Source organism: Triturus cristatus, chromosome 2_1 (genome assembly GCF_964204655.1).
Source record: "Triturus cristatus chromosome 2_1, aTriCri1.1, whole genome shotgun sequence".
In the NCBI taxonomy this organism is placed as follows: domain Eukaryota; kingdom Metazoa; phylum Chordata; class Amphibia; order Caudata; family Salamandridae; genus Triturus; species Triturus cristatus.
Window position 1 is genome coordinate 795,733,302 of NC_140581.1, and position 23,581 is coordinate 795,756,882.

The window sequence follows — 23,581 nt, forward strand, 5'->3', positions numbered from 1 at the left end:
ACATAATCAAAGCATGTGATTCACAAAAGGATTTAAAGCCATATCTATTTCGCAACTGATTATATTTCTATTCATTCTACGTGGAAATTACTCAGAGCCCATTTCGTTTGCAATGTTTTGGTCTAGGAACCACCCCCGTTAACTCAAAATGCGGTACCATATTCTGTTCTTATTGCTTGGGAGACGCCCTGTACATTACTCTATCAGCAGGTGAAGAATTCAGATTTTTTTTGCTGCATCGTTTGCAACCACTATCATAATAAATGCCCCAGAGCTCCATACACCTGTGTTTTCACCCAGTACTCCTGCATTCGCCCTCCCAGTACACATCCTTGAGCAGGGCAGTTGTATGGAGCTTTCAGATGGTCATTGGAGTTACACACTGTGCTGAAGCGGGAGTGCTTACGTTGCAGTCACGATCGGCTCACAATGAGGAAAACATTAAACTGTATTTTGTGTCCCCAACTTGCGTTTTAAAGAGACGCGCGGCAGCCAGGGGGTTAAATGTATTGTTCTCCGCTTCGGCAGCCCAAAAGACATAGCGTGAAGTTCGTATTATGGGAAGGGATTAATGAATGAGTCTTTACAGCAGATTCCACCGTGAAAGTCAGATCAGATATGAAAGAAAATATGCGCATTCATGCTGTTCTAGAAGAAAATGATCTAACTGAATGAACGCGTAAGAGCGAATGCATGCATTCAGCCAGGGATTTGGTCTCGTATAGACAGACACCTGCTTGTTTCTCTGTAATTGCGTTTGTTTCTCCCAAGCTAGACAGATATATTACTTGACTGCACGGAATCTCAGTGGCTTATTTTTTTATGCAGAGACACAAATGAAACCCCACAAGATTGTGCTTTTGATAAGAATGGAACATTCCACTATTTAGTAAGTCTTTGTTGAATGAGTCATCCGGGCTGCTTCTGATTGGCTGCCGCGGTGAGCACCCAAGGGACTGCCGGGCAGAGTTTGCAGGGCCCTGCTTCATTCACATAAATGCTGGCATGCTAGCCAGCCCTTTCATTCACATAAACAGCATTTCATTCACATTTTTTCCCAGTTTTATCGGCCTCCACCGAAGAAAGCCGTCTGAGAAGCCGCGGGTTTGGCGCTGCGCTTGCTCCGGGGGCAGCAGGCTGCTCCGTGGTGTGCACGTTTGCTGTTGCTATGCTAGCAAGGAGAGGCGGAGAAGAATGAATGCTGTGTAGATGCTGGAGCCAGTTTGCTTGTATTAATGAACCGCTGCTTCGGTGGTCATTAGTAAAACGCTTTCACGCTGACCAGGACATTTCTGTTCTTCATCACTCGGGGGATCAGAGGTGGAGGCTGTGTTTGCGCTGCCTCAAATGGTGCTAATTAAATACCTGCTTTTACACCGGATGCGCTGCACGCGCACTCTGCGCAATCCGGCTCGCGCACATTCGAAGACAACCCTTGGGAGGATGGTTGGACCCTTTGCTTTGGTGTTGTTAGTGCTTGCTTGAAAAACAACAGTCCATTGAACTTTCGAAGTGTGTCCTTGTGCTTGTCCACAGTGCCACGGCGTGCTTCGCAGCGACTCTCTGGAATGGGACCCGGGAGGGCGAAACGGAACAGCGCTGCTCCGATTTTCCTCAAAATCCGAGCATTGCCCCTGTTTTCCATTTGCCAATTTGACTGGTAGGATTCCAGTGCTCTTGTGAGTGCTGACTGCAATTCTTTGCTGCTTTTAGTTAGGATTGTCTGCATTAACAGGTAGAAAGTCCAAACGAACAGTTCTGGTGGGGGTACACTTGCCATAGGGTTGTCTAGCTGTTTTAGCGCCGTCTTGTGTTGTTTTATTGTGCGTTTTGCTGTCTGCAATGTTCAGATCAACCTGGCACTTTGTTAAGGCAGTCGATTTCAGAGAACACTAGGATTTCTATATCCTGACTGTCTAACATAAGGAACATGTTTTTATTTTGCTAGTGCCATAGATAAACAGTGCCAAAAACTAATCATGGTATACCACTGGAGCTGTATTTAAAACCTTTATGAAAACACCATTGTACCAAATTTACTGCATGGCAAATGTGATTGTCTGTGTTAAAGACAAACTTTAGTATATAGTGTGCCTGCAGGTTGGTTGTCTAATTATTTTTTTGAGGCAAATACCATGGCTTACAATCTTTTGAGAATTTGTATGTTGCATATGGGAGTTGTTTTTTGCTTTGAAGGCACTGGCACCCAATTGGCAAACACAGTTGATCATGTTTCTCATGCTCGCTAAGACGGCGCATAGCAAATTTAACAAAGGGTTGTAAATTAAATGTATTTTACTGAATAGTTAGGGTAGTCGTGGGAAGTGATCACATTTCTTCAGGGCTAGTGCTTCAAATGTAAAAAGGCTGGAAGGAAATATTGGTACGTAGAGATAAAGAAAAGGACTATGAGAATTGATTGGTTCTAGTATGCTGTAAGTGGGTGGATGTTTTTTTGCCACAGGAAGTGATTTGCAGTGTTCACTGAGTCTTTTGTTGAAAAGGGTCTTCTCGTTTGTGTGAGTCATGCTTTTGCTGTGAGCGATATGGCAGCTCCGTGCAGAACTAGGATCTGAAAGAGAAAAAAAATGATCTTTACCATCTCTTGATGTATGGAAAAGGACAAAAATATATTTTGTGGAAATACTGTGTTTGTTCCTTTTCTATCGAAAGAAAAATCTTATGGTGTTTGGCAACGTTGGTATGAATTTCTGGCTATGGTAGCACCTGGGTTGGTGTCGGATTTGCTGAACGTGAGCAAGGAACCAGATAGAAGGGCATGCTTCAACGTACTAAGTATAACCGTTTCAGGAATGATTCTGTGACATCAGTCGATGAGCTTATACACAACCTGTCCATGAACAGTAAGGTCTCAGCAGTGGCCGGACCCTCATCTGCTCCCCTCTACCCGGATTCTGTAGAGGGACCCCGCAAAGACCAAGACGATGGATCCACCACTCTGTGCACCTTCATCAACAGAGTGTCCCACATGAAACTCTCGGGCAGTGGCAATTTGCTGGGGATTCGCAGTCTCTCCTCTGCAGTGAAAGAGCTGGCCATCTCCAAGTTGCAGGGAAGCTCGAGTGCTGCGAGCCCTGCAGTGGGAGCTCCAGACACCACATGCAACTCTGCCTCTACCACTCTGTGCTCGCAGCAAGACACAGGCAAGATGAGCAGCACAGGAAAGAAAGCTCGGTCTGAGGACATGCAACCAGGAGGGGAAGACTTGAATCAGACCAGCAGCTTCGTCAGTAAGCCATCACGAGGGTGGCTTCACTCGAACGAGAAGATCCTGGGACCCGGAGTGACGTACACCGTGAAGGTTGGTCTGCTTGCCTTCCCTTTCTCTGTTTTTGTAATGAGAATGTGTTTGCATCATCTCATAACACTCCTGCCACTGTATATCGTTTTCTGCATGAGGGACTCTGGCCTAAAAATAACACTGTTGCATAAAACATTGATGCATGTGCAATGTTCATGTAACGCATGTATCATAAAATGTACTCACCATATATGTAGACTGCTCATAACATAAAACAATAAACAAAGAGCTATTTCGATGCATAGGCAGAATAATGTGTAAGACAGGCCAAAAGAAATACTTTAAAAGGGGGCGTGTTTGTGTTAGGAGGGACTGAAAGCTCCATTCCTGATGTTTGTAAAAGACTGTTGTTGGCTTGGATGTTGGAGAAGGGCTTGAAGGAGGTCCCACAACTCAACACGTTTTCCAGATACAATGAAGGAAAGACTTCTAGATGGTGAAGTCAGTCGTTGTTAGTGATTGTGCAGTCTTTAGGGGTGACGGGTCGTACATTATGAACTGTTGGTGCAATCAATCAATGATTGATCGATCGGTTGGTGCCACCATACACTTGCTAATATGTGTTATGAATATCTTTGTGTTCAGCATCCTCACCTGTTGTGCCATTTGCAAAGGATGCTTTGTGTTTGTTTGCTGGCTGTCACGTTAGTATTTCTCTGGAGGTGATGGTGGGTGTTATTTAACATGTTTATATTGCCAGGACTGCATCCTTCCCGAAACTATTTGCAAATTGCACAAACATTTCCACCTGTGTCACTGATTTACTTCTCATTTGAGATCAACCCACCGACCTATAGGAGCACATATTTTGCGAAATCTGAACCATAATGTATCTGTTTGCATTCAGCAAGTTGTTTCTTTTCTTAGATGAATCACATCAAGCAGATTGGATCAGTGATGTCTCGAGCTGTAAAGCAATATTTATTGCTAAAGTGTGGAAGTCATAAAATGTAGGAGTAAGAGCGCTTGATTACAACACACTGGGCTCGAGGTGGATAGAGCGCATCTCCATACGTGCTCTAACCTATTGTGTGCAGTCATATGCAGACTAGGAGAGTGCCAGTGACTTGCCACCCTGGCTATTGCAGTAGCACGCCTTCCGCTCTGTGGGGAGCCAGAAGGTAGCAATCTGTGGGGCTGTGTGAGTGTGTGTTTGCAAACACACTCTTCATGTGAGTCACCTTCATATGGATCGTCCTCTTCCCGACCCTCCTCTCGTACGTGTGTGTACAAATATACACAAACAGACATGCATGTGCCCTCTTTATTTGAATGTTTATTTACATATATCCATCTAATACCCGATCTAAGGAGGTGCTTACACTTCTAGGGTTGTACTTTTTTATATACATATTTTCTTATAGGAATGGTGTCAGAATGACTTATTGTAAATCACCCATTTAATACCAGATAATAACACCACAGAGGGATGTTAACACAAGGATCTAAAGATGGGGCACTAAATAATGGGGTTGGCAATTTGCATAGCATGCTAATCCATATGTAATTGCATTTTTATTAGCTTGGGCGCCACTTCTTTCATTCATTTTATATTTGGCTGATCATTCTAAGTATGTTCTACAATATTTTCGGGAGTAGTACAGACTCAGCAGTAAGCGTGAAAATCCTACATTTTATTGTGGCCAACACAAACAGATGGTGACACTTGGACTAGTCACATCCGGCTTTGACTCTCACACAAACAGACCTGTTCAGATGGTGTTGTATTAAAACAGTGCCTTCCTGGCAAATGTCAGTAGCTTGAACCTGAAATATGAGTGTTTGATGAGTCACCCGTCACTGAGGATATCTTTAAAACTAAAATAATACTATCTTGTCTGACTCAGCGCAATAAATCAGAAATTCATAAACGGCGATAATCGAAAGGCGTTGGGGGAGCATGATTCCAGAAACGCGACTGTTTCAAAGATGTCTTTGAAGTGAAGATTTATAGTGACAATTCGTTGCACCATGTGAATACACTCATTTCACCATTTTTCACAAGAAAAACTTTAAAATATTGCAAATTAAAACATACCCGCATACAATTTGAGCCTCTTCAATAGCGATCACGTATGTAAAGATGAGTTTGAATAATATTGATGATTCTGTTACTTTAAGGTTCTAATACATAATTTACATTTCTAGATAAATATACTCCAGCTTGTCTACAAAGGCCAAAGCGAGCGTCTATGTCTCCACGAACGACGAATATGCTAATTCAGATAATTGGGTGTATGGGAGTTGCATTGTCTGCTTAATAAAAACCTGCATTTGTATCAGCAACTGCTGCCTACAAGCAGAAGGGAAAGCAAGAGCGGTGCTCACGCCACTGCAGCCAACCTCTGCCCAGTCCAAGCATGAAAACAGGAAACCGGCAAAACAGAGACTTATAGGGAAACATCCCTGTGGCATCTCATAGTTACAGGCGCCCTGTGATGATGAAGTACCCTATGCTATTCTTAAAAAGAAACATGCTCTGATGAAAACTCTACATTACATAAGTTTAAGTATAAAACACCCCTTTGCTACTGTTTCCCTTCAGTGCAAAATCTGATTTGTGCAGATCATGGGGTGAATCATATTTAGGGCTCCCGGTTTTATGGTATTTTGTTTTGTGGTAATTTCCGTCTGTATTTATCCATATTTATTTTTTATCAACTTTATCTGTATTTATCCATATTTATTATGGGTTTTGTGAAAAAAATAAAGCTGAAACTGGAATATGTCCACATTTATTTAACCAATAAATATGCAGTCATGCGTGAATGCTTGCCAGGTTTCAGTGATATGAACACCCGCAGAAGATAAATCAATGCACTTATATGAAAATATGCATTGTTCAGGTTCAGCCTTGTGCATATCTACTGCTGTTTAAGCCTCTTTACTAAAATTCCTTTCTATTTTAACCCCCTTACCTATCAGTCCACACTGTTATTAGCCTGGCAGTCATGGCAAAGTGTATTTAGTATCAGTTAAAAAGCACCCAATTTCCATTTTTATCCACATTTAAAAATAAATACAGACAAGAAAATAAATGGTTTTCTGTCTGTATTTATCTGTAAAAATCAGTAATAACGGAAAACAGGGAGCCTTAATCATAATTTAAGCGGATTATGTTGACAGTGCCTGCAGTCACTTTTATCATCTGTTATCGCACCCTTGCTGCTAGGTTTGTATGCCTGTCTTCCGAAGCAGTGAGTGGTTGCCTGCTAGCCAAGGACAGTTCTAGTCTGCATAGGCATTGAGCCAGTTCGGTTCAGAAAACTTGATTCGGTTGCACTGTTGCAGCCTTAAAAGTGAATCTCAAAAAGTAATCGTATAACAAGTCAAAATACATCTGTTAAAATATAATTCAGTATAAATGCATAAAATTACAGTACAAGATAGCAGCAGCATGAACTGAACTGTATTGCGCCATAAATCATCGATTGTACAATTTGAAAACAGAAATAAGGGCCACAGGGATAGGCATTCTGTTGTCCTCTAGATAATATTCTGTATTTGGGCTCTACCTTCCCCCCTTTAGTCTGTATTCTGTATTTGCTGTCTACAGTTACCCCAGCTTTCCCATTTCCATTGCTTTTCTATGTTTGCGCCTGACCTTTTTGGCTTTGTTTATTCTTTTGGCATTTACTACTTCTGCGGGAAGGCTCTAGCCCTCTAGGCAGATCCTCTTCCTTGATGCCAAATGGAGAATGTCCCACTCCTGGATCCGATCTCATTCCTTTTCCTATATAGCGTTTCGCTGTCTTAAAGCTTGGTGTCCTCTTTTTAAGAATATACATACAGCCTACAGAATCTGATTAGATTAGGAGTTTTAAGTAGAGGTAACTTGCTAACAGTTAGGATCTCTTTCAGCAAGGCCACCCGGGTTTTTCTTGAGCGCTAAAATGCCACAGAGAAAATTAATGCGTTTTTGCAACCGACTGGGAATTTGGTGACGATTTTATAAATTAATTTATTGATTTGTAACATGGCATCATGTCACCAAGGACCCATTGCAGCATATATATTGAAGTGAAGGGAGCGTGCCTTCATAATAGACGTGGTTGGAAGTTAATACGAGGTGAGGCGCTCTATTTAAAAAGAGGGGTGCTCCCAAAAGAGCCGGGTTATGGGCCATATGTGTTTCGTTTTTGAATAGCGATGTCTTAAGTGATTTTTTAGGTTTTTTGGTAGGAGTCATCAGAGGAAGGTCCAAAGAATTTCGATAGGACCATCTCCTGAAACGAATTTGAATGTAGTACACATCACTTTGAAGTTAATTCCGTGTTAAACTGGTGGCCAGTGAGGTTCTTTCAGGACAGGGAAAATATGACCAGGCTTCTTTAAGGTTAAACAGAGTTTCGCTGGTTGGTTCTGTATTTTGTACTGGCATCAGCTATAAGCTAGTAATGAGTGCTTGTGCAGAAACCCAAGCTAGTAAAATTTGTTCACAGTAAATTAAGGGTGCTAGTGCTAAAATGGGCTCAGGTACTTCTTGCACTAATTTACTATTAGCACCAGGGACATCTTTAGGATTTCGGGGGCCCTGGGCCAAACATATTTTCGGGGCCCCTGTCCAGAGCAGCTTTGAATTTGTGATCCAGTTTCAAATATTTTATGCCCTTTTTTGCCAGGTCACTGACAGCGCACAGGCACACTGGTCCCAATTCTAAAAGTGCTTACATCTAAAATTTTGGGATAATGAGGCGTGTTTTCAATATTGTTACATCGCAGTAGCTCACTAACATTACTTCAAATCATCTTTGTGACATATGAATATGTGAGATCATGTTTTGATCTATAAGATACTTTTGTGGCTGCTGCATGAGACATAAACAAAATTTCTCTGCAAAATGTCTGTAATAGACTCAGACATATCACCCACATTAAAAATAAATTAAAGGGAAATGGTATTTAAAACAATCTTTTTAAGAATTATTCAAGATCATTAGAGCAAGACTCTGCAGATCAGAGGTGGCGTATGGGGGGAGGGGACGAAAGGCGGGGGCCCTGGGCCAGAGCCCACTTTGCCCACGCCTTAAAACGTCTCTGACTAGCACTCAGGCCTGAGTGATCCTAAAAATGTAATAAAGATGGCATAACAGGATAAACAAATGAAAACGACTTTGAAAAGCTAGGTCTTTACAAGGTGTCTAAACACTGAAAGTCTTATTGACAAATAAATGGATAATGAGAGCTCATGCCATAAGATAAGACTCTTTAGGAAAATAGGACCGACCACCCAAATTGAGCCATCAGAATGCCGAATAAGTGATAGCCTTACGAAAGCGACAGTTGGCAGCATGGATTGTTTAACTTCCATAGATATACAATAGCTGATTCTCGCCCTAGATAAAAGGTGTAAACATATTGCCTTCTTTCACACTGATAGGATTTATGGCCTGTGGCCCTATAGTTGTACTTCCTGAAGGTTAGACCAAATCAGCAATGATATTTCGAAGGAACTGTACTCTGAGGAATAGACAGCATGGAGAAGTTTCATCGAGAGTGTTGAAATAGAAGACCCAACCATGCTTTAGATTAGGAAAGGCGTGAAGACTCACTTCTTTAAAGAGCACTGCATCCCAGTGCAATAACAGTCAACTTCTGCTCCCAGAAACCAACTTGTTGACTCTATCCTTGCCTTTGACCCAGAACACCTTTGACCTCGGACCTCTGCCTTCTGGCTAAGTTTACATTATAGAAATAACATAATCATACATATGCTCAAGAAATCCACAACAGATCTCCTCTGCCCCAGGATGGAATCAATTTGGTATTCACAAGCAGAGCTTAGTGTGTGCCACCTGGGATTTTGATATATTCTCAAGTTTTCCCTATAACTCCGAGTTCAATTTTGTAGATCCTCTGGCACTAAGGACTTAATATGCCAACCTGAGACAGAAAGCTGCAACCACCCCACAGCCCACTGGGCAATATTTGAGTGCAATGTATTTCAGGTAACAATCAATTTCATGAGATATTAGTGTTAATTAGTGGAACCCCAAACCTTCTTCCATTCAGGAAGAACACACTAAAGAACACTAGGAAATGAACGATACATTTTTAAGATTTATTTTTGAAATCAGAACCGTATCCTATTATAACTATAATAAAAACACCACATAGAATGGCAGCAGAGACGTTTACTAAAAGTATAAATAAAAAGAAAAACTCCAACCTAATTGCTGTACACTTTTATAGCAATTCTACCCTAATTCTGCAGAACATGGACTAATGTAAGTTTTAAAGATTTTTCACACACCTGCATACCTGTCTGTACAATAAGGGCTTGTGTTCAGTATAATAACAAAGACTGCTACTCTCATTTTATGAGGTCAGGTGTGCTGATAAGTCCAGCAAGTGAAGGCTAAATGTCTCCCTCCCCGGTGGCCATTGATTAGAATGGGTGATCTGATTCTGCTCGGCCTATCCCAACGAAGCCTGACATGAAGGTTCATAACTAATTCCTTATGCTCAGGTTTTCTAACCTTATTACATTTTTGCCCAAACTCTCAGAATAAACAATTAAACGAGAGCGGCCTGATACTATTTGACTTATTTTGATTCTGCAAGACTGTGCTCTTTTGAATAATAATATCCATAAACGAGATATGTAGATACCAACTTTCTAGAAACGTTTCAGAAGTCAATAACAGTTGACGTAAAACAGAATAGTCAGCTTTTAGATAAAATACTGCAAGTGTATTCAAGCACTCTTTATTGTCTCATTACATAAATAAATAACAAAAACTAAATGTGAATTCTTTATTAATCACTTATATTCACTTTCAATTGATTAGCCCATGTATCTACAAAAAAAGGAATACCTAGAAGAGAAAAGTCATTATAATCACCAGCATAATAATAAAGATATTTGCAATTAATATATTTGTAGATTCATGTAAGGCAACAAGCATAATGATAAAAGAAAGAAGCCAGGTGATTATTTATTTTCTAACTATTACAGTTGGGTACAAAAGTGTATTTAAACAAATGGTACAAACTGTCCCTTTAGAAGCTTTTTTCATGCAATCTCTAAGAAAGGAAAACAGACACTTGCACATCACATTGCGATTCAACCTCGTTCCTGTTATTTTTTTCCAGATGTCAGGATTGACATGAATCTTCCAAAGAATACAGATGTTGAAGCGGCACATGCCAAAGGAGTGATTGATAATGATGATGATGATAGGGCTGTAATAGCCTGTAGAGCAGTTCTAACTAAGCCTGTACCAACTGAGCTTGACAGCATCGGTCGTTGTTGACTTTGTAGATAGGGTACGCACATGTTGAAGCACAGCATCAATGGATTCCAAAGAGGCAGAAATTGTTGCAAGAGTCAGTGCCAGAGCAGGCGTTGCTGATATTGGTGGATCATCATATATATCGCATATTTTAAGAAGGACACTGCAGTATGATTGATGAAGCCTTATTCGTCAAATCACTTTTCTCAAGTTGAATGATACTATCGAGGATAGGATAACTACAACTACCCAAGCTGATTGCTTCAAAAGAATTCATGCACCAAAAGAAGGGTCTTACTTGGGGAGCTTCAAACTTGCGGAATGAAAGAGTCGAGTTTGCATTTATCTCATTCAATAATTCTTCCTTCAAAGTAGAATGCCATATTTCCAGTACACTGCTGTTCTGTTGTATAGCTGTCCTTTTCATTCACTTTGACATTCATGCTGGTGTTATGTCTTCACTAGAAGAAAAATGAAAATTTCACAACCAACTATCAAAAGAGTAGTTGAAAATCCATCCACCAAACAGACTTGAAAACAGTCAACTGAAAACAAAAGAAACAGTAAAAAAATTGCTTAAAAACAGTCAATAAGGCAGATCCAATACTTTAAAAAACTTGAGTTGTACCTGCTGTGTTTGATGAATGAAAGATGGTGTGCAGTAAGTCTGCAAAAGGGGTTTGTAAAATATGCCTGCAGAAGTCTCTAGATTTCTGATGCACACCAGGCTATTGTAAAGCAACTCTAGATTTGTGATGCACACCAGGCTATTGTAAAGCAAAAGTTTCTGCCGCGGAGGTTAAAGACACCTCTTTCTGTGTTAATTTTGCAACACGCCTATTCAGCCCTTGAAAATACATATTTGTCATGTCTATATTGGGCCATGAAACACTTTCAAACAATTTCCTTTCAGGAGGATACAATGTTAAAGCACAACATTTCACAGTGTTTTGAACAATTGACATGGAAACAAGCCCTGGCGTCTTCCCACAGCAGTTCTCATTTGTCCTTATTAAGTAATAACCATTCCCTAGGAATGTGTGATAAGAAGGAGTGGCTAGAGTAGCTGTTGAAAGTAATTTAGAAGCAAACATGGCATCCACTGGTTACATGCCCCATGCAGAGTGATGGAATCGTAGAGGAGTGGCTGTTCTAGCAGTTCATGCGTATGTTTTTATGAATGCTGACTTGTCCTTTATTCAGCCCTGAAATTCAAAAGAAAATTTCCATTCATGATACAAGAAAGGCATTGTGTATTTTTTTCCTACCAACCAAAAGACGTCTGTTTTGGACAATCATAAAGGTGAAAGGCAGTGATTGGCAAGGATATTACTCCATGTAGGAGCCACATAAAGTATGGGTTCTCTGTTACAGAAAACAGGGTGCTTTCTATTTCCTTGGTACTTAATAGGTTATATGATGTTTCTTTTTTAGCCGTTGTTCTCTCTTTTGAGGTCAGATTGTAACGGTCTAAAACAGCACTCTCAGTTATGAGCTGGCAAGGCACCTTATTGTCCTTCAAAGTGTGTAAAGCACAATTTAATTGTTTTATAGCTCATATCTGAGCCTGGCCTTGTTGTAAGAGACCTAAAGGGCTTAAGACGACTTTGGCATGCAGGAGCAGGGCAGCAAGCCACCGCCCCACTCCTACATCGCCAAAGTTGACTGGCGGCCAATCCACTAGATTAAGAGTTTTCTCCTGGTCTGGCAGACAGTCCTTTGGTGTTGCCACTGCAGTGCCTTTGAAAAGGCACTGCAATGAGAACGCCCAAGCAAGTTCCTGCACAGCATCAACTGTTTAGTCCATACCGTGTGGGGACTGGGCGTGCATGCTGACAGGGTGGGCACACCTTGGAACCCCCTGCATGCATCCCAGTGTACAGGGGCAAGCCCCCTTTGTTTCTCTACCGCCAGCCTTTTCATGGCAGGCTCACCACCATGAATAGGCTAGGGGTGGGGAAACGCAGAATATGCTTGGTAGTGACCGATCTCTTGACTAGGGGCGAATGCTTGATTTGTTCCGCATTCCATCCATCATCTGTGTGTCTTTTGCTTTCTCGCTCTAAGTGCGCCGGGTATGCCCAGATCTGGGTCCTGGGCTCACTGTGCCACTGGATTCAAGCTAGCCTGGCTTATAAGGGGTGGTGCCCTGAAACCGGCTCCAGGATGCTTGTTTCACCTGCGCCTCATCCCTGGTGGCCAGTGGTAGGCCATAGGTCTGCCTTTCAGTAATTTCATTGTATTTGTTTACTTTTCTGTGACAGTTTTTTCTCTCCTGTTATCTCTGTGCCCTTCTGCCTTTCTGTAATTGTATTGCATTTTGTATTTTGCTTACTGTTAGAATTGGGGATCGCTGGTTGGCACAGGTAGGTACTTGTGACAAGCAGGGACCCTCTCCTCTAGTCAGGCTAAGGGGCTTACACTCCTAAAACAATCCCTGCTCACCCTCTAGGTAGCTTGGCGCGAGCAGACAAGGCTTATCTCAGAGCGTTATAGGTTAAGCATTTGTGACCACATACAGTAACCCAGTGACAACACCACAAATGGACACCACACTAGATTTATGTCAAAAATAGTGATCTTTTATATAAAGGCTTAGCACAAGATCAAATAACGACAAAAATGACATACACAGTTCAAGAATATGCTTGTAGAAAGAGTTCTTAGGTTAGCGACAAAATCATTCACCTTAGCGTCCGTTTTAACCCACAGTACCTTATGATGTGATAAAAAGTGCCTAGCGGCACTTCAGTGTTGAAAATCAAGGTGTAGCTTATCCGGTAGAAATTTACACGCTAAGGCACAATGCGACAAAATTCGGCCCGCTAACGAGCGGGGCGACAATTTCACCAGCGGTTATCTTGGTTGAGTCTGCGACGATTTTCGCAGCGATAAAATTACTCACGCTAGCGTTGCGATGATCTTGGCTTGTTCTGCGATGATTTCACACAGCAGCGGCAGGCTCTGCGACGAAGTTCGCAGCGATAGAATTCTTCCCGCTAACAGGCGGAGCGTGGATCTTGGGCTGGTAGCGATCAAATTCGGTCCGCTAACGAGCATTGCGATGATTTTCCCAGCGCTGATCGGGCTCAGCGGCAGCAGGCTCTGCGACGATGTCCTCAGCGATAAAATTCTGCACGCTAACGAGCGGTGCGACGGAAATTTTCTCGCTAAGCCGGCTGTGTGTGAAAAAGTGGATATCTTTGATTTCTTTCTTCTTGGCCAGCTTCCCCACAGCAGGCACAGCTCCCAGAGGCCCCAAAACTGGTTCCAGCACTCTAGGAGGGGCAGAACACACACAGCAGGGTTCAGGGGGAAGCTGGGGGTGAAGTCATTTTGTTCCTGGGACTTCCTAACAGGAGGCCAGCTCTACTCAGGCCCTTGGAGATCTTTTAAAGCACAAGTTGAAATAAAGTCTTTGTAGTCTTTCTCCTCTCCTTCAGCAGCAAGGCAACCACTGCAGGCCAATCCCCCAGGTCAGGGACAGTACTCCTCCTTACAGCTTTCCCAGTTCCTTCTCCTCAGGCAGAGGTTCTTCTTGTCAAGCAGGATCTCATTTCTTGGGAGCAGGGTCCCAATACTTGTACCCCTAAATCCTTTGTTCCTCTGGGGTAGAGGGGCCTTTGCCCAGTCCAAACCAGTTCCTGAGCACTTTGTTGACATGACTCTGACTTTCTATTCAGAGTGCAGGGCAGAGACATCAGCCGCTCCACAGGAGATGGAGCCAGCATTATGGAGGCGGAGCTCAGCCCTATTCAGAGTCCAGGTGTACTCCTCCCACCCATCTGGATGTCAATCTCTCTATTCACCACCAGGCTACCTAGCCCTGCCCCTCTGGAATTCCCCAGCCCTGTCACTCACACAAACCAGACAGGCAGATACACATCATAGCAGAGGCGGGCTGAAATGGTTAGGCAAGCAAATACCAGCTTTCTGAAAGTGGCATTTGCAAACACAGAATATTAAAATAAACTTTACAAAAAGATGTATTTTATTATTCTGAGTTCAGGCATACTAAACTCGAATTTCTACCATGTTCCCTGAGTCTGTTAGGATCATAGAATGTAACAATTCTAACAGCCCATTCTGGCCTATGGGAACAGGTAGCCTTGCAATAGTGAAAAACGAAATTGGCTGTAATTCACTATTAGGACATGCCACACACATCAGGGATTGTCCTGCCTTATGCTTCCAATGCACCCTGCCATTGGGCCTACCATAGGTGTGACTAAAATGAAGTTAAGGGAAGATTTAGGGACTGGCAAGTGGGTGCACTTGCCCAGTCAGCATGACAGTACCAGACTGCATGCAGGTTCTGCAATGGCAGACCTTAGACACATTTTACTAGGCCGCTTCTGTGGGTGGCACAACCAGTGCTGTAAGCCCACCAGCAGCATTTGTATTTACATGCCCTGGGCACTCCTAGTGCACTTTACTGGGGTCTGACAGTAAACCAAATAAGCCAATCATGGAATCCAACCAACATATACATTTTAAATATGTGGCTACGGATACAGCTCCAAATACGACCCGCACCTTTTTTGTAACTACGAAATGCTCGGGTCCAATGGGATTCCAATGGTGTGCTTTTAGGAAATGACCTTCTGTTTACCTACCTCTGTGTACCAGATGTAGTAACTCAACTGGCATAAGCTCAGCTCCTGATTTCTGCCACCAAAAATCCAACAAGAATTGGCAAAGCCAATAGGTCTGGCGTTGACCACCATCATTATGGTTTTGTCAATTCTTGTTTTGTCATGGTTTTTGCAAAACCCTATTTTTGAGGAAGCTGCCTCGCTGTCATCACAAAACACACATTGCTATATTCGTCCCTTACACTTAAGTGAACTACTTTGTGTTTGGATGTGCTCCTTGTGAAAGGGCAGAATGCCATAAATCACATTGTTGTTAACCAATGGCTGAAGTTGGCTGACCAAGAAGAAAAATGTGAATGTCACAACAACAGATGGATTCATTAGATGGCTGTCTGAAAGCCCTCACAAGTACATTATACAGACGTAAAAAGAGTTAAAAAATCCTTAGTCAGCTAGACTTTGCAAAAGTTTTACATGAATCAATCTCACGACTCCTAGGAAGTGCCGTCTAGCTCTCCGTGAAGGTAGGACATTTCTCTCTCTCCCTCTCTCTCTCTTCTTCTGTCTCCTTCGGCCTTCGATCACATCAGACAAACCTTCACATAGTATCCCAAACTTAGGCACAGCATAGAGAGTAGAGGGAGAGCAACTCCTGGTGATATGTGCTCCCAACACTGGTATGCAGCACCTTCTCGTTGACCACACTTTTTTACAAAACACTCGTTCAAGCAGGCCAATATTAATCCTTATCTAAATTAGAGTGTGAGGGACTTGACCAAGTCAAGCCTCATACACCAGCCCTTGTTGAAGCATCGATTCTACACCTAATTATGCTTAAGGGAGTATCATGTAGCCAAGAAATCTTCTGGGAAAGATGTTTTACATCCCTTATGTGTGTGTGTGTCCTCAATAAAAGCGGGGTTGATTAAAAGTGTGTCTTTATTGCAATGCTGGCTTTATTCTGGTATAAGTGGGACATGCTAAAAGATAAATCAGATTTTTTTGTTCGGTTAGGAACTATGAATGCACACATATGAAAATGAATTCACGGAGCGTCCTTTCTTTTGATATCTTAATGAAGAAGTTAATACATATTGTTATGATTTAATAACTATTTCCGGTTGTTAGCAAACCATCTACGGTTATTGACATTACATTTTTAGCATCGTCAACATTTGGTTTCACAAACTAGACTGACCTCAAACTAGGTCCTTCCTTTTGAACCAGAAAGTGATGAAGATTCTTTAACTGATTCCTGGTCATACGCATAGTGACAGGCACTCCTTCTACATGATATTTGCAATCCATTTCAGTGTGAAAGCAAATCACCTTGGACCAACCACTTTGATCTCACCTTCCACACAAATCCTATTACATCACTAACACCATTCAACAACACCCTCTAATACTTGCTGTTCAGTCACAACAGGTTGATGTATTACAAGTCAACCACATAATAAATAAATAAAGTTGTCTACCCATGAAACCCAAGCAAAACCAAAATGTGGCCGCCTTTCAACTCCTGTTTTTAGTCATGTAGGGCCACATAGATTAGCATTGCAATTGCTTTAGTGCCTGCCTATGACCTCATGCAGCTCTGTATTGTGCTCTTCCCAGCCATTCACATTTGTTGACCTATCTTCACCCTACTGTACAGATAGCAAACTCTGCAGTTCAGTTCTCTTCCAGCCAGAATGGCGGGGGATGTAACAGACCTATTTTTGCTATACAGGACGAAGCAAGTATGTTGAAGGACACACCTATCTGCTTCAGAATATAAAGAGACCCACTTTTATGTAAACAGATAAGAAGATGTGATTCCTGAAATCCAGTACTGCACCCAGGAAAAGCAATAAAGCAATAAAATAAGAGGATTGCTTGAGACGCTTTTTCCTTTAAGTAGTCCCGCTCATTCTTTGCGAGGACACAGACATTTTGCACCAATAGCCAAACACACCTACGTTTGGATATGCTATAAAACCATCCGGTGGGTCTCATCCGACCTCTTGGATATTTATCGTTTTTTATAGTTTATCTTGGTTAGATCCGTGGTGTTCCTGATGAAGGCGCTTTTGTCACCGAAACGCACGTTGATATGATCCCACCAAGAATTAGCCACGTTTTAAACCTACAGACTGTTTGTGTACTTTGTTGTTTGATATTGTGAAAACATTATATATATTTGTTTTGTAATCTGTTTATACATAGATCCTATCATGACAAGATGAAGAAATATGATGACTTAGTTTACACATAGAATAGTATTCAATGATTGGAGTCCTCAGTAATTTGTCTTAATTTTAAAATGTATACCTTTGATAATAAAAGTAATTATGAATGTTATTTGCTTTGCTTGGCTCCATGTATCTTACTATATCTTTAAGTAAAATAATAAGCTGCCTAAGGTCTTTATACACAATATAGTATAGCCAGCACCTTTAAAAGTGTGGCAGTTCCGGTGTGGATGAATGGGAATCAGCTGAGCCTGAATGCCTCTAAAACAAGCACTGACAATGTCAATACGTCTGGATTATAATGCTAGAGCCTTTTGTGTCATAGGTGGGTTTAGGCACTCAATAAGTCATCGTACATGCACTCTGTCACTCATCTTTGCACTTATTCATACATTTATCCATCCACTGACTCATTCATGTGCTCAGCCCCTGACACAACCACAGTAACACACACACACAAACTCAACAACATATGCAAGATAAATAAAAGAATACAAGTAGAAAAAAAGAAAACATTCTGCCATCTAAGTATATGCTTGTAATAACGAAACTAAACATAGCAGTGGGTGTCCATCTTACATAAGTATTGTAAATTGTCTATTGTTGTTGTATAGTTCCGGATTGGCCACCGCATCTAGAACTAACATGTTGGACATCTTGAAGTGATAAAACAATGATGCAATATGGAGAACATCATTCTTTAATGGAGTCCTTGTTTAGAGAAAGTGGCCATATGGGATGTTGTGCACAGCAGATGAAGTATGTAGCAAGCAAGCGACCTGTTAGCACTGCCTTGAGAGCTGTAGTATCTTCTTAAGAAACATTAAAATACAAAGAGTAACAAAGACATGAAAGAGGAACTATAAAAGGAGAAAATTTAAAGCTGAAGGAGTGGTCAACCAACACAGACACTGATGCGCAGACAGGTGGATGTACACATGCAATCAGAAAAAGCAGTCTTTCAAAGGGCAAGAGAGCTAGTGAGTGATGTGGAACCAAACATTAACCCATGCAGTATGCTTTCATGGGTGGAAGCATTCAAACGTTCATTAACATCCTGTGCTCACATGCCTTATATTGGTTTTAGACATTGTGGTACTTGTAGTCCACTAGTTGTTTGCCTTTTTTAGTAATTACGGTGTTCTCACTATTATTGATATAATTAGTCCTGTGCTCACATGCCTTATATTGGTTTTAGACATTGTGGTACTTGTAGTCCACTAGTTGTTTTCCTTTTTCAATAATTACGGTGTTCTCACTATTATTGATATAATAAGAGTTTTTTTGTTGTTAATTTATTAGCCAATGTCTCTGTGTAAAGTTGATATAATGACTTTTAGCTCAGTGCAATTATTGTCTGCTTGAAAGCATGCCACTTTATTTCCATTGTCTACAACTAGTGGACTACAAGTAACATAATGCCTGTCACCAATATAAGGCAATATCCCTATGCTGGCACCAGCAGTGAGAGTGCGCCGCTTAGTGATGGCTTTGCTTTATATATGTATATATACATATATATAAATATTTATATATATATATATATATTACCTACTGGCCGTCGCCAGTAGGTAGTTATAGTTAGGACCAAGTTTCCATAGGAAGAGCACTTTTTGTTTTGCTTATAACTTTGGCGTCGTTTGATGAATCTTCATGAAATTTTCCAAACTAATTCTTTGTTCATATCAGCTCCTATGCTGGGGGTGATTCGTCAAGGGGGGGCCGAGAAAAAAGGGGGGTCTCAAAACGTGTTTTCTCCATGTTAATTTCCATAGGAAACTTTAGACAAGGCTACAGGTCGAACAGGTGAACGGAATTACCCCAAGTTTGGCAGGGAGAAGTGTCTCGGTCTAGAAAGCACGCTTTTGTTTATTTGGTGTAAATCCGTTCAGTCGTTTTGGAGAAATATCGAAATTTACAGATATTGATATTTGGGAATTCTGCCTTCTGATTGGCTGAGGCGTTACGAGCACAAGCTTGCTGCTTATTGGCTGCGAGCGGTGCGAGCGGTTGCAACTAGGAAGTGTTGGCAGCCATTTTGTGATTCTGTTGAAGCGAGTAAGGGGAAAAAGGGCAAAAAGAGTAGGAAAGAGGAGGGTAGGAGCGCTGTGAGGTCTGTGGGGTGGTTAGGGTGTGCTACACAGAGAGTGTGAAGCGATGTATTCACCCCTACCGGTGTGAAAGAACTGTTTTGCCCAGAGTGAGATGGTGCTGTGGTGAGGTGCCGGTACACTCGGGGATGAAACCATGAGCTGATTGCTGTAAACTGATGTGCTCTGGGCGCTGTAGCATACTGGCTGCTGTAGCATAGCTGTGCAAGTGGTGTTAGTATGGGTTTAGACTATAGCGCTGTGAGCTCTGTGGGGTGGTTAGGGTGTGCTATACAGGGAGTGTGAAGCGAAGTATTCACCCCTAGTGGTGTGAAAGTGCTGTTTTGCCCAGAGTGAGATGGTGCTGTGGTGAGGTGCCGGTACACTCGGGGATGAAACCATGAGCTGATTGCTGTAAACTGACGTGCTCTGGGCGCTGTAGCATACTGGCCGCTGTAGCATAGCTGTGCAAGTGGTGTTAGTATGGGTTTAGACTATAGCGGGAGTGGGAAGCAAACTACTCACCCCTACCGGTCTGAAGACTCGAATGGAGTGTTTTAGCAAGCAGGAATAAGGAAATAACTGTGAAGAATATAATGCAAAATGTTGCAATGCCACAGAAGACAAATGGTGAAATCAGGTGTGTTTAAGAAAGTGGCTGTGTGGGATAAAGCGATGGAGTCTGCAAGTTATATAAAAAGTGTCTTTATTTAAGTGCCATAAATGGAACTTCTGGTGCAAGAGATAAGGCATCCAGCTGAGGCAAACTCCAACCGCTTGTTCTGTATTCAAACCTAAGCTCCTGCATCAGTCAATTCCACATTACATGCTACAGTTCCATGTGACATAAACAATACCTATTAGACATGAATGACTGTAAATTGTAGAATGAAAATAAAGGTAGGATACGATTACCACACTGTGCCAACCAGTTCCTAAACAATGCCGTGTTATTTTATCTTGATCGCCAGCTCGTGAGCAGAGGCTGAGGATGAGCTAATTTGTGTGAAAGGGCTTTGTGGATAACAGGCAGGCAGAGAGACGTGTGTACAAAGAATAGATATGGTTTCAAAATGGATGTCGGGTTTAGGCTAATTTAGCAAGTAAATAGCGTATTTGCATAGGCCATACATCATCCATCCCTGGTTAGTGTGGAGATGTAAGGGCCAATAATGAAAACAGAGTTCAAATGCCTAAGCATATTTAGAAAGTTATTATATGAAAATAGTTCAATTGAAGTGTATTAAAAAATTTAAAAGGAAAAAGTCAAAAAAGTTGGAAAAAATCAATCCAAGAATAAAGTGAATTTCTTACAAGTCTTGGAGATTGCAGTCTGGAAGTTCGTCAGCGGCTTGAGATCCATAATGTTCCAAGAGGCGATTGTTGCCATCGTGTGAGAAAAGCGAAGCGATCCAATTCATATCCTCGAAGGGACAGTAATGTTCCTTGAATGTTGGAGCGGCAATTTGAATTGGCAGGCAATCTGTGATGTTGTCAAAGGTCGCACGTTGGAGGAGATCTTTCGCGGCTGCGCAGAAATTCCATTCCGCCAGGATACATTTTTGCGTTGCATCCGCCATTGCTCCACTGCCTGAACAATCAAGTTCATGGTTTTCAAGATACTCCATTACCTGCTGGATATCGGGAGCGTTTGCTGGGATGTTGGCAAGGCATAGATCCATTCGCCAGTTGATTGGGCAAGTTTTGCAATAAAAAGATGGTTGTACTCAGATTGTATATGTGTAAACAAATGTCATGTTGTAGCTGGCTCCGATAATAGATAGAGGCAGGCAGTCGAAAAGTTGTTCCATTTTTTCACGGTATTGATGTAGCTTCGTGTAGAGGCGTATTCTGTCGGACATGCTTGTTACCACAGGGAGCGCAGACATTTTTAACAAGCTAAAATAGTATTAGGATGGCCGCAAACAGAGTGAGAATTATGGGCACTGTTCCTGTTATTCCAGAGATGATCAAATGAATGAAGTCTGATATTAGACTAAAAACAGTTTGAAAGCCTGTGACAAGGACGGAGGAGACAGTGTTAAAAAAGTGTGCCAGACCTTAAATGTCAGATGTGTTGAAAATTGTGTAACAATTCACAAAGTATAATGGGAGGTTCGTATTTAAAAGGGAGTGTATTTTACTTGAAGTTCGTGCTATCTGCAGTCGATAAATTACTTTTGGAGAAGTGAAGGGCACTTCTGTTTGAAACAAAAGCGCTTTCAGTTTGCTCTGTTTAATAAAATCTGTTTTCAAAGTAGATATTGAAGGACAAGTTGAACTTTGGGAGTTACTTTGTGTGGGTGGGAATAGAGATTGCCAGAGAAAGTTATCCGGTTTGAAACAGTAAGGACATACGGTATGCCAGCTCACATTTCGTAGCAGTCCATGTTATTAGAAGCAGATAACTGCTGTTAGAAAGCCGTGTGAATGTTGGTCTGATTGTGGGAGTTGGCGTGCTTTTAAGAAAGCATGCAAGATTGGGGGTTGTAAGGTTAGAAGCGTTGTGCAGTTGGACATTCTTGCATAGTAATGAATGACTGCCATTGTGGTCCCACTTTTCACCTGTGAGAAAGTTCTGTATCCTCTTTAACACAGCGATATGTAAATGGGAGAAACCACTGCTCGTAAATAAACACGCTACCTTATATAATCACATACAACATGACAAACAACATGTACACCTAGCAGACACAACGACACTACGTACTGTGGGAACCGTGGCTAGCCATGTACACAAACCAAACATAGCACCTCTGCCACACAATGCAGAATGCGGGGAGAGATGGGAGCAAAGTATGTGCGAAGGTGGCAAGTGATTCTCGATTATAAAAGTATACAATGCAAAGTGTTGAGGGGATATGCCGGACAGACTTGAGTATGCAGAGCACAGAAATGTACATGTCAACATACACTGATGGTCTATTGAGTGAAGTAGACAGTGGACGCAACCATGATAGTACAGTCAGTAGGGAAGATTATGAAAACATAGCGCGTATGTGCCCCCCCCCCAAATCTTTAGCGTAGTGGGCTGGCTCGGCGTATGCAAGGCTAGCGTAGGGGTATGAATAAAAGGCACGTTTCTCTGGGTGTGGTTCTCTTCCGGAATGGCGAACAGGTCTGTCAGGTCTGCGGAGCTTACACTGCCACGAGGCTGACGCCATGAGCGAAGGTGGCTGCGGGAATAATGCTCTCAGCCTGCTGGTACCCAGAAACCGTCATGGCTGCTGCGACGCACATATGTCCCACAGGTCACCTTTCGACACCACCGTATGTGAAAGAGGGCCCACCACGTGCTGGCGGAGGCTTTTGGGCCGAGGTCTACGAGCTGGGAAGGCTCCTGAGATCAACGCTGGCTCCTGCGACACAGGCAGACAGCACCCAGCCTGAGCCCCAGCACCGTGGAGTGCTCTGTATACTACTAACACAGTGTCCAACAGGTACCTACAGTGGAACGGTGTCTTGATCCCACAATGGACGATGTTAGAACTGCATCTGAGAGTGCAGATGAAGGTACTCCCTTCGACCAGGTGCAACCAACTCTAGGTCCCAACAGTGGAACGGTGTCTTGATCCCACAATGGACGATGTTAGAACTACATCTGAGAGTGGAGATGAAGGTACTCCCTTCGACCAGGTGCAAGCAACTCTAGGTCCCAACAGTGGAACAGTGTCTTCATCCCAGAATGGACGATGTACGATATTACGTGCTGCTTGGTTTTCACAGAACCCCCTCCGTTGAGGTGCATCAGACTCTGTGCTTCCGTAGCTAACTGCTGCACATGATTATTGGGCTTGGCTGACTGCAGTCGGTGGAGTACACTGCGGTACAGCAGGTCTGAACAGTGAAACGGGGTCTTGATCACACAATGGACGATGTTTGATATTACCTGCTGCTTGTTTTTCCCAGAACTCCCTCCGTTGAGGTGCATCGGACTCTGTGCTTCCGTAGCTAACTGCTGCACATGATTATTGGGCTTAGCTGACTGCAGTGGGTGGAGTACACCGTGGTACAGCAGGTTGGAACAGTGAAACGGGGTCTTGATTCTGTGATTGAGGATGTCAGAAGTTAAAGTTTGTGATGATTTGTGTGTACCCCCTCCGAT

At 42.3% G+C, this 23,581-nt stretch overlaps 1 protein-coding gene across 1 annotated transcript in view; it reads left to right on the top strand.

The window, feature by feature from the left end:
- The first annotated feature begins 985 nt into the window (after positions 1-985).
- The window catches only part of SHC3 (SHC adaptor protein 3), a 440,401-nt gene continuing 417,805 nt past the window's right edge, over positions 986-23,581 (top strand). Inside the window, exon 1 of the mRNA XM_085632814.1 lies at positions 986-3,322. Coding sequence (XP_085488940.1) covers positions 2,780-3,322 — 543 coding nt within the window. The 5' untranslated portion in view covers positions 986-2,779. The remainder of the gene's footprint in view (positions 3,323-23,581) is intronic.